Raw genomic sequence first — 17,304 nt, forward strand, 5'->3', positions numbered from 1 at the left:
TGGAGATTTGAGTGAAATGATATGAGTGATTGAAGTGTGATGGGGGAAGTCTCCGCTTAGGGGCTTTCCTTTTAAAATAAACGTTATGGCGAGAGACATCCATCCCCGACGGGGGAGAACAGGGATTTTTTCCCACCTGTCCAAGCTGCTCCGGCGCCCACCCAGCGTCGTATGAAGTGGGTACGTGGAGGAAACTCAGTGCTAAAGGCGGCCAGGGGCGTGGTGCTGATCACATCACTCCCACCTTCGGCCGTGATCAAGAAAGTGTGGCGCCCTAACTCCACACCCCCTATACGCCTTCATGGCGTGGTGCAAAGCACAGGGGAACACTTTACCTTTACTTGTAGAAATTTACTTGTTACTTTTATATACATCAAATACAGAGCATTCCCTGACATTCGCTACGAGACTCGGCGGCAAGCGGCCCGGCATCAGCGGTTGTCTTTCCCGGTGAACGGGGTCCGCGACAGTCGCTAGAGTCGGCTATTAAAATTACAGTTTTCATATTGTGTACTAACATTGACTACAGAAGGTGTTGAAAATGATGTCCCTCTGCTGCAACACATTCCTGGCATCTCCGAAGGACATTGGCATTTACACGTGCAAGTTCGTCTACTGTAATTCTCCCGATTTTTCGTACAATACTTTCTTTTAACTCACGGATGGTGTGCGGATTGTCTTGTATATTTTATTTCCCCATTTTTCTTTCCACTTTTATTCAGAACTGGCCCTGTTACTCTAAACTTTTTACGGGGTTTAATATAAGCGACTGTCGCGGACCCGTTCACCGGGAAAGACAAGCGCTGATGCCGGGCCGCTTGCTGCCGAGTCTCGTAGCGGATAACAGGGAATGCTCTGTAGTATAAAGTAGCAAACTAATTCCGTTAAGAAATGGTTAAAAGTGTCTATAAATTACCACATAGTTCAATTGTTTCATTATGTATTATTTTTTGTTTCTATTAATCAATTTTATTTCATTATTTGGCCTTTGTGTGTCTCTATCTACGTTTAAATAACCACATAGATATCCGCTTGGTATGTTCCAACAAATAGCATAGTAAACAAGGGTGCCCACAAGGCCGGGGGGGGGGGAAGAGGGGGCAGATGCATCCCCCCCATGAGATATCTGGGAAAAGTTCATGTAATTCGAATGGGGATATTTTATTACATATAATATTGTTTTTTGCGATTTACAGGATGTCAGTTACAGCAATTCACTGCCATGTCCAACAAAATAACGAGGGAACGTTTACACAACAGACATTGATTAGAATCATGTTGGCTGCCGAAACGTGTGTGGGACGGACATTTTTTGCGATTGGGAAGGGAAATTTTATAATCCCGATGTTACATTGGTCGAGTAGACGGGAAAGTAGCTGGAGCGAGTAGAGTATAGCGAGCTACTCTCCCCGTGTAAACAAGTGGGGAGAGCACTGGAGCCAGTACTCGCTCCAGTAGTCAGGCCAGTCGAGTGGCTGTCCACAGAGGACATCGACTCGACCGAGTAAACGCTTTCTGAGGACAGTAAAGAGTCTGTGTTGTGTTGTGTCTGTGAGTGTCCATGGAATTTGTGTCTATTATAGGAACAAACAAATGAAGTTGAAGAGATGAGACTTGATGCATTTGGCGTAGCAGAAATAGAATTAGAAATAAAGAATTGACGTTCAACCAAGAACGATCGAAAATAGAAAAATCAAAGAAATTAGTTTTATTTCCAGACATGTCTTTGTGCATTATTGTATTCATTTCTCGTGGAAAAAAGTGTGTAGACCGTTTCAGAACTTTTTTAAAAACAAATCGACAACGACGTCGATGGTTCAATCTGTGAAAAGAGCACCAAACAGCTGCACCCACTATCCCACTGTGCTAGAGTCGAGTAGAAAGTGTGTAAACAGGTACAGAAGGGTCGAGTCGAGCAAACAGGCCAGTAACTCGTCCCAGTAACTCTCCCGCTCGCTCGACCAGTGTAAACCAGCCTTTAGGTAAAAATCTCGAATTCGATATATTATTTCCCTCAAGTAACTGCTTTTGCACATTCAGGAATAGGAACACTTATAGTGCCTAAAATACCAAGAATTAACCACTTTTAAAAACGATCCTATGGAATTTCTCGACTGTTCGGGACCCCGAAACGTCGGGAATAATTTCTCGAATGCGGGAACCGACTTTGACAATTACGTGCCGTCATTTTGAATTAATTGTTTTTAAGTACCCTTAGGTGTGCTAAAACATGGATCAGAGATACGATTTGTGATTCGATTTGCTTTATTTTACTTCGCTTTTTGTGCCACTTTTGGCTAATTTGCGAAGATGGGAATGAGTGATGATATGATGAAATTGATGAATGCACACTCACGAATATCCACGCCCAGGCCAGGATTCGAACCCGAGACCCCTGGCGCAGAGATACGATGAAGGAGAGCAGATTAAGTGGTCTCTGATACCTGTGTATCGCGAGAAAGTACAAAAAGACAAGAGATTGTTCATCAAGAAAGTAATAGATGTGAATGGAAAGGAAGCAAGTTAAATTTAGTTCCTATTTCAATAGTGAACTCAAGTCTAAACTTGTCAACAACGCCAAAGTATTTTCAATTCAATTTCGTTCTATGGTTTGTAACATAATAGTAAAAATAGATCCACGGGTTCGATTCCCGGAATTTTCCCGGTCTTTTCCACGCATAAAGCGGCTCTGGGGCTCACCCAGCCTCAATTAAATGGGTACCTGGGGACAACCCCGTGGAGTAAAGATGGCCGGAGCGTGCTGCTGATCACATGACCTCCAAAATGGCCTAGTTCGATAGAATCCCCCACATCTCCCTACATACACATCATGGCATGGTGCAAAGTGCACGTTGAACTTTACTTTTTATCTTTACCTTGTAAGTTTCTATGACCGAAGGGCGAGATAAAATATAATACTCTCCCCCGACCGCCGAGAAAAATCCTTTGCGCGCCCTTGATAATAAAGTAAATTTGGTTTGGGAATGTTTTTCCAAACCATTCCAAGAATTCATTTAAAAAAAGTATTATCCTTATTATCCTCAATATCTTTCACATACGGATAATAAGAACAATACTTATTTAGACTTTGCTATTGCCTAAATCACCTCGAAGTAAGCTCACACCAATAATCCGTATCTTCTGCTTAAGACCCTCCTTTTGAACCCCTTCCCCCGCAGTTCAACACATACAGACGCCCCTGGGAGGATCCCCCCCGACATAGCACTAATTTCCAACATGGGAAATTCTTGCTAATGACCCTGTTAAATTATTCAGTCGGCCAAGATTACCTTTGTTCGCTTCCTCCTCCATCTTCCTTGATTAATTTTTTGCGGATTCGAGCTCCGTAACGCTGGTTGCGGTTTCCAAGGATAACTCGCGCGAATTAAGCCCAATCTTATAGGTACAGTTAGGCGCAAAAATGGGGTGGGCTTCGGACCGAGACGATCTAGTAATCGTAGATGTCAGTGGTGACTAGGGAAAGGATTTGTAGTTCCGTATATTTTTTTGCTACATCCTAGACGAATTCTATTTTGTGATCGTTTCCTTTCATGTGCACAGCATCCCCCCCACTGAAATTTTATAGGACGTAAGGCGAAAGTTCCAAGACCGTACTTGAAGCGAACATTCTTCGAGAATGGTCATGCAATTCAGTCTTGAAGCCTTTCGAATTACACTTCGACTGCAGCGCCAAATACGACCAGTAGATAAAACTAAGAACACATGTTTTTCTCCCGCGTTATAAACACTTGTTTTTCATCATAGAAATCAGATAGCATTTTAAAAAAAGTTTTTGTGACGAGTTTGCTTGTTTGAGTTCGGGTTTAAGTCCACTTTAGGCACAGATAGGCTAATCGAGACTGGCCCTATAGTTTAAAGTGGAATCCGAACCACTGGACAATCTGCTTTCACAGGGTATCGAACCCTGGACCCCTTGATTACAAGGCGACGATGTTATCACTACGCCATCATGGAGGCACTGTGATGAATAGGAACGGCAACACCGCAAGTGACCAATCACCTATTTCCTCCAGTGGCACAGCAGTCTAGTTGGCTTATGCTGGAAACTACAAGGATCCTGTACACTGGTTGTTCACTAGAGAGAACCTGCTTTGGGAACCAGCAACAGTTGGACCATTACCTTTCTGAGGCTTGGGGAGAAGTTTCTCCATGCACTCAGAGCCTTCTCACGGCACGGACAACCGGAAGAAGTTCACAACGGAGAACATTGAAAAACGTGGTGGTGCAGTACTTCAAAAAATGATGAAGTTTTTGTATTGGATAAAATGTAAGTGTCTCCGCCGGGTATTGAACCCAGGATTCCTTGATTACAAGGAAACGATGTTGCCAGTACGTCTTCTGGAAGGCACTCGTTTAGTTTTCTGTGTACTCTTAAATTTTATTAAGGATTTCCCGGTAACGTAGTGGTCTCAGACGATTGTGCCTCCTTACAACGCGACATAAATAGGTTGAGTGCGTGGTGTTCATATAACAAACTTTCCCTAAATGTTAAAAAATGCTTCTCTGTTACATACACCAAGCAAAAGACGCCTATATATTATCAGTATAAAATAAATAATGTTAACCTTAAGAAAGCGGAAAAGGCAAGAGATCTAAGAATAGTTTTTGATTCTAAATTAACGTTCACCTATCATCTGGACAAAGTAATAAGCGAAACGTACAAGCTTGTAGGATTTATTATCCGCACGGGCAGGGGCTTCAGAAGTACACAAACACTAAAAATATTGTATTATTCTCTAGTGCGTACAAAACTCGAATTTGACTCTGTCATATGGAACACAGAAGTTCAAAAACATACCGCAAATTTAGAACGTGTACAGTCAAAATTATTGCGATACATGAAATTCAAACTGGAAGGGGAATACCCCAGGTTCGAATCGTATACCAACTTAATAGAGCAATTCCATATGGACAGACTTGGCCACAGAAGGACAGCCCGAGACCTTCTGCTACTTTAGAGAATTTTTAACGGCAAACTTCGATCTCCTCTGTGGCTTTCACAATTCAAAATACGCATTCCGAACATTAAAACGCGACCCAAGCATGGAACCTTCTATCTGAGCAAAGCGCGAACAAATATCATGAAAAGGTCACCTATTTGGAGAATGAGTGCGGTCTACAATGCTATGGAGAAAGATAATAAAAGTGTCGATTTGTTCACAATTCAAGAAAACAGTTATGAATACATTAGCTAGAAAAGTAGATGGAAATATGTTATGAAACTCTACAGTCAGGAGCGCCGACTTGTTGGGGGGGCTCTGATCACTGAAATAAATTAATGAATGACTCACTCTCTCCCTTTTTTAAGTTTTGGCCTCAGTGTTCGGAATCTCATGATTGCAGAATATTAATTATCCGCGGATGGATATGTCACAATTGTCGTCAACCATAATAGTAAAATATTCCCGACTTTTAATATCTGCCACCACGGAGCGCAAAACAGATCTCTTTAATATATCAATTATCTCGTTCTGAATGTCATGTGAGAGTTATTTGTAGTCCGAACGTCTCATCCACTACCCTAGTTTATGCACATCGTCTTTTGAAACTCTTTTTAGTAAAAATGTTAACAATACTCATAATTATATACTTAGTATATAGTAATAAGTCATGTGTTTTGCTGTCTCTGATCATAGTCCTCCCTCCCAAAATTGATGGTTTAGCGGTCTCAGCCCCCAAAGTTGATGGTCTAGAACATTTCAAATGTGTATTTAAAGTTAAGTTCATGTGGCACAATTCTGAGTAAACTTTACAAGAGAAGCAAAATAATACATTAGATCCTCTTAGACAAAATTATTTGGAGGCTCTGCCCCCACATCGTTAACATTGGGGGGGGGCTCGAGCCCCCCCCCCCCCAAGCCCAATGGAGTCGGCGCATATGTCTACAGTATTGTTATTCCATGTATTGTATTAGAAATTGTACTATTACAATATGAACTCTGTAAATTGGTAATAATAAATAACAAATAGTAACATCGTCGCCTTGTAATCAAGGATGGAGGCACATAGTGTTCCAGAGCCCACTTTAAACTGTAGGCCCAGTTCCGATTAGCCTATCTGTGGCAAAGTGGACTTGAAACAAAAAGAAAAAATGAAACTCAATCTCTTAGATTGTGTTGGCCTTCCTTCTTATTTCAATATTTGCCCTCTCTTTCTTCCTTCCAAGGTTGGAGGGCAATGTGGTTGCGCCACTGGTACAGTCGTGTCCATTTGCCACATATACTCTTGCTACTTTGGATCTAATTGCGTGCTATCGACTAACAGAACCATTCCACATATGGGAGACTAGAGGGAAGGACAAGGCAGATCCCGAGGGAACAGAGGAAGGCCAATAATCTATCCATCAAATGTCCACCCTAAGAAGTCGAGTGCTCCCAAATTGGGGGATTTCGAGAGGGAAGTTCCAGGAAGAAGCGCATCCCAGAGGAACCAAAACGCATCCATTATTGGATTATTCCCTGCGAGGCGTCCTTTGTTGGGTTCTCATCCGGGGACTTTCTGGTGATGTTTCATCTTGTTGCCAGCCTCGGGATTTGGGATCCATCCTACTTCAGCTTCGGTAGGGAGAAGAAATCCATTATGATCTCTCGGAAAATCATCTTTGTTTCCCGGTTCTGCTAGTTGTGTACATTAAAGCATGTAGGCCGATTTTCCCTATCCAGAGCCTCAGAGGCGTAGTGAGGATTTCTTTTCGTGTGGGGTCCAACCTATGTAGTGTTGCATAGAAGACGAGACGAAGGGCCTCCCCGATGGCGTAGTGCTAACGTCGTCGCATTGTAATCAAGGGGTCCCGGGTTCGATGCCCGGTGGAGGCACATAGTGGTTCGGATCCCACTTTAAACTGTACGCAGTGATGTGCCGTAGACTATAAGTTTACGTCTACATGCGTTATATACGCGTAATCTACACGAAGATTACATTGGCTTATAGTTTACATAGTCTACTGTAGACAATACAAACAACAGGGAAGAAGGAAATCCCAGTGATCTTTGAAAGAGAAAGTATTTTTTCTTTAAATATGTCGATAATCTGGGCTTATAACCAACTTAAGACCATCCGACGTAATGGAAGTTATCGAAAAAGGGGAAAAGGGACTAACGAAAGAAAAACAAATGACAGCTATAGTGAAAACTGACATTATTTTTTACACTGGCAAAAGGGAAGGCTAAAAATAGTTTTTTGTCTTATTACTGCATAGGAAAGTGCATGTGTTTTTAAAGCAGATTTTTCCACGTGTGAAATGGTGGAAATAGAAGTAAAACAAATCTTGTCATTGCACGGTCATCACATTTTTGGATATGTCGCGACATGTTTATGTTGTAGTTCAATTAATACGTAGTGAATTGGTTGAACGTAAATAAAACACTTATTTCTGGACAGTGGAATACTTGACGCTCTCTATGTCCACCTGCTGATGTCGGTTGCTGCTTCTAGAACGATGCGCGTGCCTTGCACGGAGAACACTGAGCGCCATGTTGTCTACGTTGATTACGTAGATTACATAGTTTACATAGTCTACATTCTCTACACGTAGAATGTAGACAATCGTCGTTTACGCGTAGACGCACATCACTGACTGTACGTCCAGTCCCGATTAGCTATACTGTGTATAAAGTGGACTTAAAACACAAATTCAATCAATTTAAGGCGAGACTTTCGTTTCGTCCCGTCTCTAAAATATTCGTTTTCGTCTCATCCCGAAAATAATAGTTTCTCTTATCTCGTGAACAATACCAGTATTATTTACGAGACAAGACGAGACAAGACTTTGATCTATCTCGTCTCGTCTAGAAAATATTCGCTTGTCTCCTCTCGTGAGCATCACTAGTGTTACCCACGAGACAAGACGAAACGTAACTTTCGTCACGTATGCCATATTTGTGTATATCCCTGAAGATATGTGTGGAGGTTTTGTCTTCAACTTACGTTCCAACGAATACCTTCAGATACTGGTAATGTTTCAAGAAAAGGTTCCCGAAAGGAAACATAAACAAACACTAACACTACACTACAATACACACCTCATGGTTACCTTATTATATCATGTGAGGATGAGAAATTATCTTACCTCTACCAGCGCCAGTTCCGCCTCCGCTTCCAACTGTTGGAACCGTTGAGGGAGCCTTCGGAATTTCTGCAGAGAGGAAAAGAAAAGAACGTCCAATAACAAAGAACTATTTTCCGTTACAATTTTCACTAATTATTCTATACGGGTTATAGTTTGTTATAGTATTAAACATTGGTTCATTCTTATAAGCTTATACATCCATTTTCAGTATTGGCGATTAGGGTTGGGGGTGGGGGCGAGAACCATGCTAAACCTCTACCAAGGGAAAGTAAACTCTCTTTGCTCCCCCAGTTTTGGAACCCAATCGCAGCCACTGTCCACTTTATATAGTCAATTGCAAAGATAATAGTAAATGACCATAACTTTTTTCGCTTATATTTTATAGGGTTTTCCAATAAGAATGATATGGTTTTGAAATGAACTGGCAACTATGCTTCAAATGTTATAACTGTCACTAGAGTGAGCGTCAAATCTCCTGCATATGGCCTTGAACGGCTGAACAGAACCAGCGAATTGCAGACGTGCGGCGTTGCCTGCTCTCCGTGACAAGGCGTTTCGCTCGACCACGCTGTCTCTTTTCCGTGTGAGATTTCGACATGGCACCGCTGCAGTGCGCCTGCTATTGGCTATCGCCATAGGCAGGAGATGTGACGCGCACTGTAGTTGTCATTTGTGTTTAGTATACTGTGACAATTCATCATGGCTAAATACACGCTTCAAGAACGTTTGGTTATTATCCAAAAACAAATATGAAAATAGACGTTGTTTTGAAACTTGAAACGGATCATAATTTTAGGCAAAATATTATCTTCTCAGATGAAGCTCATTTCTGGTTAAGTGGATATGTTAACAAACAAAATTGTCGTTTTTGGTGTGAAAATAATCCACAAGAGATTCACGAGAAGCACTTGCATCTGCAAAAGGTCACTGTATGGTGTGGTTTATGGCATGGTGGCATTGTCGGACCATTCTTTTTTTCCAAAACGAGGTAGAAGGTGACTGGTGAGCGGTACCGATTGATGTTAACAGATGTTTTGTGGCCAAATTTAGATGAAATTGATTTGGAGGACATGTGGTTCCAACAAGACGGTGCCACATGTCACACTGCTAATGCCACTATCGACGTATTGCAAGAACAGTTTGGTGAATGGATAATTTCAAGAAATGCAACTGTTAGTTGGCCTCCAAGAAGTTGTGATTTAACTCCTTTAGATTGCTTTTTGTGGGGTTATTTGAAATATGTAGTCTATGCAAACAGACCACGAACCCTTGGTGCATTAAGATTGAACATCGAACGCTGCATTCGTGACATTAGGCCCGAGTTATTGCACAAAGTCATCGAAAATTGGGTTCATCGAATTCACTCGTGTGCACGAAGTCAAGGTGGACACTTAAATGATGTGTTATTCAAAACATAATGTAATGAACTATGCTTCAAATAATATAAAAAGTTTGGTTGTATCTGAAATAGTTTTAATTTTATTTCATTGTGAAATCATAAGGTTCTTATTGGAAAACCCTATACTTTGGGTGCGTTTTAGAAGAATAGACTTGAACTGATCCTAGTGCACAGGTTTCTATCCAAAACTTGGTTTATTTTCATTTTACGAGACTTTGCTTTTCTGCCACTTTTGGCTAGTTGCGAAGATGAGCAAGAGCAATAAGATGAAATTAATGAAAGGAAAGGACACCCACAAACACACATGGAAATAACGCCACACAAGCCCCGCAGAGGACTATTCTGTCTGCCGGTCAAGACGCCAGAGCCTCGAAAATCTGCGACGCTAAATAACAAGAATCAAATTAAATCAGATTAACGATTTATGGACAATTTATATTGGCGTATGAAGACTTTTGTCCGGGAGAGCGGGCGGGAAAGCAACCTTAGTGAGGACGTTTTAATATTTACAAATATTTACAAATTCTGCCTTGGTCAGCATATTGAGATTTTCATATCATTTGAGAACATCAGCATGACCATTCCAAAGAAAAAGTACACCCTTATCAGTGTCAATTGATGCATCACAAGTACATCAGTCTTGATTTGATTCACTTTGAGTTGAAAATCGCGTGACGTCATGTTTGTGGGTCATCGCAAGAGAGCAATGTTTTAAGGAAGAGAGAGCAGAATAGAAGAAATAAAAGAATCGATAGGGAGAGAAAGGGAAATAGAAGTTGGAGACAGTAATGGAGTAAAACGAAATAGAAGTAAAAGAACCTCAATATAAAACAAGAAAGGAGAAAACAAAGTAGGAAAAGGAAACAGCTGGGATGGGAGAGAAATTAAGAAAGAAGAAAAGATTCGTAGACTACGAAGAAAATACGAAAATATAAAAGACACAATAAGAGGGTGAAAATGATACAAATATAAAAAATGAATTAATAAATAGTATTTTTTTTAAAATTCCAGTGGTATCAAGTGCCCCCATGAACCCCTATAGGCACCCATCCCTACTATCATCTTTGCACGCGACTATGCAAGCCGAGCTGATATGTGCATGTTATTTGTAATTCAATAAATAAGTAGCCAAGAGAGAACTTATAAATATACGTTAGAGTTGACGAGCTGTATCTTTGCGGGTGGCCTTGGCTACTCCGCGCAGAGTGTGAGAGAGATACATTTATGTAGTTGCCACCTACTCGCCCTTTGGGTGGTCGACAGCAAGGACAGAACGCAAGGATAATGACAAGCAGCCGGTAGCTCCTCCCCCATGCTACTGCGCAGCCGGGCTTGGGCAGGGTTTACCCGCAAAGATACAGCTCGTCAACTCTAGTAAGTACCTAGGTACCATAATCATGTGAAGAAATTCACTTCTTTGTCACGTTTAGCCAAAATTTGAAGAAACGCGACGTTAAATAAACTAAATCAATAAAAATGTAATTAATGGAGTTAAAACATTTTATTTGCTCAACGTTTCGACACATTCACGTGTGTGTCTTTCTCAATAGCACAAAGGAAAATATATACAAAATGTAACAATACAGTTTTCTAAATATTAGTGGGACATTTAATCTACTGTATTTAAAATTTGTAAGGTAGAGAGTGGTCACAAACAGCTTTTTTATTTTCGACAGTACGATGGTTAAGGTTGAATATGCTTGATATGCACATAGACACGTGATGGTTTAAGAGTCCAGAACATCTGTATGTAGACCGTACTTTTCGTAGCCCAGCCGAATACTGCGCCATGTTCTGGTTCAAGTGTGTCTTTACCTGAACAAAACTTTTCTCTGACGTTGGATTGGAAGCTGTTCTGAAGATTACCCATCTCCCCTTAACCTGACCTCCAATAAGACCCGACCTCATCAATGACAGGCTGAGATATAACCGTTAATCTACTGTGGAAGATACCTTCACGTAGGTGATCCCATATTAATCTCCTAAAGACGTCTTCCAGAACATGGCATAGAATTCGGTTGTGCTACGAAAATGACGGTCTCGATACCAATGTACTAGACTCTCAAAGTATCAGGTATGTGTCCATATCAAGCATTCAACCATTGTCATCGTAGTGTCGAAAATAAAGAGGGATACGCCCACTTTGTGACCACCCTATACTATTGTTTCCATTATGTGTTAGTGGAATTCTCCTTGTGTACTTAATTGTAAAGTGACTAGATTTTTAAAACAACAAAGCTGGACATTTTAAACATTTTCCTGAAGGACGGCAAAATGCACACATTTTAATATAAAAACTACGTCATAAATACTTACTTTTGAAAAGGAACTAAACAAATAAATAAATACTGTGTAAATGACTTACACAATATGGTGATAACTCCTTTACATTTTATAGGGGGTGTTATGGTACTTTTGAATCACCCTATAAATTCACTACAGCGTCAAAATACAGAGTAAAGCAAACAAAAGAGAATTATGATAGAGAACGTTATTGCCACTTTGGGACGTAAAATAATATACTGATATTGAACACACCAAGTTTTGTAATTAAATATAATAAATGTCGTACCAGTGAAAATTAACACTAATTTTGAAACTTTTATTAACCTTCCATAATTTTTTTGTTCTAACCTTCAACATGTTCCGTTTATTGCTCGTAATACCACAGATAAAGGTTTTCTCGGAATCCATCGCTTCAGGGCAATGGTTCCGGTGTAGTCAGGCTTGACAGCTGTTGAAATTTAGCAGTGCCATCTCTTGTCTTTTTGTGGCAGAAGAAGTGGAAGCAAGATTTCGAGTGGTGCCTCTCAGCGCCTCTCAACGTATTATTCCGGAACTTCTTACAAGGGGCCGTTCCCAGTGGGAGGTCCTTGCACCTGTTTTCCTGCCTTAGATGAAGATCTGCTTATATATCCTTTATCTGTGATAATACTACGAAATATATCAATTAATTGTTTCTTAATTGCAATAATGTTTATATTGTGATTATATAGAACAGACAAAGCAACGAAAATTTAATTTTTTTTCAGATCTCTGAAAAATTTTGGTTATGGGCCAAGAGCCCGCACCCACCTGGCCCTGGTTATATGGAGATCGTAACATATCAGAATCAAAGTAGCAAATCTATGTTGAACGCACAAAAAACTGACATTGTTTGAACGTAGTGTGTGCAGGTAAATTGCAATACGATGATATCGTGTGAATGCGCTGCTGATATTCATGACCTATCGATGATGACGTGTACATCAACATAGACCTCACAAGCCTTCCTATAAGAAGGCACTGGCTGGGTTACTGTATGAAACAGGAATCTAGAAGACAGTTATGCCACTACAATACACAAGCACCGCCTAACCACAAAAGCTACAAGGAAAATACATCATGCTGTTAATAAGATAAATACACACATACTTATGCAAGGTGCAATGTGGGACCTGCTCTGTTGGTAGCCCTTCGCGCATCGGTTACATGTGATGCCTGTTACGCCATCTTTGCAGGGACATTGTCCTGTTGTCTGGTTGCACGTTTTCCCCGAAGCACCAATAGGATGACAGTCACATGCTAGAAGAGGAATAAATTGTTAGTCAGGTGAGGGTACAACACTACCAAACACAATATTAGCACAAACACAAACAAGGCACAACTTAAATTGTAGAGACAAAGGCACTATTTCTGCCTCTATCCAGGGATGTCGCCAGCAGGCGGGCACCAAGAAAGAGTCATAGCACACCCTAATAGCATACAAATAATCAATCCATCCAAACATCCAAATTTCCAGAAATGTATACGTATCTATAGCAAAAGAGGAATCACGCCTGAGGAACAAAGGAATTGAAAGCATGAGAGACAGAAATGAAAAGAGAGAAGGTGATAGCAAGAAGTAGGGAAACGAAATAAAGAGACAGACAAATGAAGAGAAAGAAAGATAGAAGGAAAGAGAGAAAACGAAGAAAGTGACAGGAAGAAAGAAACAAATTAATAATACGAGAGAAAAAGAGAGGAGGAACAGAAAATGGGAGAGAGAGAAACAGAGCAAAAATTAAGGAAAGAGATGAAAAGATAAAGTCAGTAGACTTGCGAATGGGAGAGACAGAAGTAAAGAGGGGGATGAAACGAGAGAAAGACATCGAGAATAAGAAGGAAGAAAGAGATACAATAGAAAAGACAGGATCAATAAAGAAGGAATATACTAAAGAAGGATGGAAGAGAGAAATCAGAGAAAGAGGTAAAGAAGAGAGACAGGAGCACGAAGGATACAAAAGAAAAGGGAAAGGTAGTAAGATAGAATGCAGAGGAAGAAGTAGAAAAGAGACAGGAGCAAGATGGAAAAAATATACACAAGAAAAGAGGGAAGATAAAAATAGATAGCAGAGGAAGGGGTAGAAAAAAGACAGGAGCAAAAAGGAAAAAGATACAAAAGAAAGAGGGAAGGTAGAAAGATAGAAAGGAGAGGAAGAGGTAAGAAGAGGAGACAGGAGTAAGAAGAAAGATACTAAAGAAGGAAGGAAGGAAGGTAGAACGAGAGAAAGCAAAAGAAGAGATAAAAGAAAGAGAGGAGTAAGAAACAAGATAGCAAAGAAGGGACGAAGATAGAGAGAAAACAAGAAAGATAGGGGAAGAATGAAATAGATGGATGAACAAAAGAACAGAGAGAGAGAAAGGAAAATTGTCAATAACCATAAACAACCGAATGGGAGCCCAACTGCAAATATTTCGTCCACCCTTCAGTTCACCAGAAAAATATATTCTTTGGAGACACAACTGCCTCCCTCGTATCTTTATCATGTATTTTCATTAATCAGCTTACCTGCATTTCTTGAGTTCATGCGTTGCTTACCGATATTATTACTCGTTCTTCAGATAAGATCTTACATCAAGAGGATATTTCAGATTCATTTAAGTTTGGACTGGAATTCGTCGTTCACGTTTAAGAGTCAGAAATTATAATTTATATAACCTATATATAGCCATAATTAGATTCAATATTGAATTCATGTTATAGGGTATTTTGTTTATTAATGAACTGGAAAAGAGGATTCAACCTCACAAAATGACCTCCTCCCCATGGCTGCGCCTTTGTAACTGGTATTTTCATTACCATGACTAGAGTAAAGATAGAAGGGACACTACTAGGCTAAAGAATTTGTAGAAAATTAACATCTGGGTAAAAAAATACTAACCTTCCTAATCCACCAATACATATATATATATATATATATATATATATATATATATATATATATATATATATATATATATATATATATCTGTAATCATTATAATAAGATAAATAAAGACGTTTGGGCACAGCCATCGGTTGTTAAGTTTCTAGAATGAATTTTCAATACTTGTGAACTGGTTATACTAATTCGACAGCACATAAGCTCATAACTCCCGATCCACTAGGGATGGCGCCACAGTCAATACTCACGGAAAACCCGCATAGAATGGCGGGCGGCAAACACGTCTATTAGTATCCACCCGCATCAGGGGCATCCTTGTTGACACATGCACTTGTCCCCTACAACCGAGTGCGGTAAAGTTAAAAGAATGAATTGGCACAAATATTTGCTAATTTTGCGTGTCATCTGTTTGTTTATAAGCCAGAAAGGGTTAGCGCCAGTTTTTCAAGCTTGGATCAATCGTGTGGTGAATTTGGTAGGCTGTAGAAGAAGCGTAATGTTCTACTTGGATTCGAATACGGAATTACTAACATCACAGATAAACGTATTAATGGGCTTATCTGTGCTAACATTGTCTTACCTTGAATATATGATTGTCGAAAACCGTGTACTTTATGAGTTTGTTTTGACAAATCGTCCATTAAGAATGCAAATGTTCTATCTTCAAATTGTAAACAAATGGATATATTTTGGCTGTAGTCTATTTAGGATGCAATTGTTTCATCTCTGCTTTCGTCTGATGCCTACATACAACCAATATTGATAGATTGAAAGTTTTTTTGGTCCATGTGCAGAATTTGGAAGCAGCCACGAGAATGCAAACTCCAACAGCCAATGAAACCTTACCACAATTTCCTCAACCAACCATAAGCACCATCCGAGTGTGAGGTAAACCACTTGCATTCTAACCTCAGTCACTTGTGGGAGCTGCTTAGCAATGGCAATGGTCTTCGGTTCTTACTTTTGTGGTTAACAGACAAAAACTTAGAATAATAGTGGTATGATACTAGTTGATTGATATCCCAAAGTATGAATTATTTACCTTACTTTGCTACAAATTTATAATGAAATTGTCTCATCTCCATCTCGTTTCCAGAATGCAGTGTTATATCTGGGAGATAGAACATTGGCACTCTCAAATCAAAACTAGTGTTGCGTGCAATTGTTCTATCTGAAATTTCAATAATTCCAGCATAAATACATAACCAGACAACTACTTACTTTTGGAGAGGCTTCAATATATAAACCATTGCAATGATACAAACTTTCAGCGCAATTGGTAACAAAGGTTCAATAAATATATCATGTCAAACTTTAAAGAGCTCTCCTGAAAAAATGAAAAATTGGACATAGAACATTTACATTCTCAGTGGTCGAAATCTCATCAGGGTGTCTACAATTTTGTAAAAACAAAATTCCCTTACTTTCCAGGTTTTCCAGATCAATTCATTATTGAAACCATGTGTACAAGAAGGTCACTACATTTTAGCTAAACACTAAACTTAGAATCCAATCCAACTTAAGCAAGTTTTTAGAATATTCACTTCACATGTTAAAAGTAATAACAAGAAGGCAACTGAAGAGAAATTAACTCTTGCATAGGAGCAAAAGAGGGTGAGGTTTTAAGTACTGACTAAAGTTATGCTATAACAATCATAGCATAAATAATGCATTATTTCAGTAAAATTTAGTAATAGATGTACTACTAATCCTAATGTCAACCAGACACAACTCAAAAATCGCAGCCATTTATTGTTTCCTACTTGAAAATAGTTCAAAACATAACATATTTTCCAAGAATATTAAATATGCAACTTCTACTGTACCACCGACAATACTAATTGTACCAAACTGAAGTATAGTTCCCCACAACAAATTAAAAATGTCTTCCTTGTCCTTTTTTATTTATTCAACAATCTACATCTAGTGCACTACTAAAAAAATGTTAATTTTTTTTCAGAAAATGAGTAAATTTCCATGACATTTCCACGACTTTTCCAGAAAACGTCAATTCCCTAACTTTTCCAGGATTTCCAGGTATTCCAGACTGGTAGTCATACTGGCATTTTTAAATAAAAAAAAAACTAAAAAAAATTAAGCATAAAACAGTTTAAAACAAATGTTAAGGATCTGTCTCTAGATTCACGATTCTTAATTAATACTTTAATCATCAAACGAGAAATAATACCAATGTTTAAGAAATTATATTTGTATTAGTAACATTTTTCATGATGTATGTTGTTGTATTTTACAGAAAGAAAATAATTTTCGCCAGTCACTTGTATTCAATTTACGATAGCGACCCGTTCAACTGTATTTTTATTTACGTTACTTTTCTATCTCTTCAGACTAATTGTAACAGTGCGGATGAATGATGATTAGGGAAGGTATATTACATCCAGGACCAGTGATGTGCCGTAGACTATAAGTTTACGTCTACATGTGTTGTCTACACGTAATCTACACGTAGATTACATTGGGTTGTAGTTTGCATAAACTACGTAGACAATCTAAAGTGCATTTTCAAGGGTTTCATGAAAGGAAAGTGACATTTTCAACTATATTAGTTCCTAACGAAATGAAAAGAATCCTATTTACAACAAAATTTATCTTCTCTCCTGTCATCAACT

General features: G+C 39.2%; 1 protein-coding gene across 1 annotated transcript in view; it reads right to left on the bottom strand.

Moving 5' to 3' along the window:
- The window catches only part of NetA (Netrin-A), a 444,700-nt gene that overhangs the window by 45,563 nt on the left and 381,833 nt on the right, over window positions 1-17,304 (bottom strand). Inside the window, exons 3-4 of the mRNA XM_083136735.1 lie at window positions 12,903-13,052; window positions 8,090-8,155 (exon numbers count right to left, since the gene is read on the bottom strand). Of these exons, the coding sequence (XP_082992861.1) occupies window positions 8,090-8,155; window positions 12,903-13,052 (216 nt within the window). The remainder of the gene's footprint in view (window positions 1-8,089; window positions 8,156-12,902; window positions 13,053-17,304) is intronic.

This window comes from Lepisma saccharinum, chromosome 15 (genome assembly GCF_977018435.1).
Source record: "Lepisma saccharinum chromosome 15, izLepSacc3.1, whole genome shotgun sequence".
NCBI lineage: Eukaryota > Metazoa > Arthropoda > Insecta > Zygentoma > Lepismatidae > Lepisma > Lepisma saccharinum.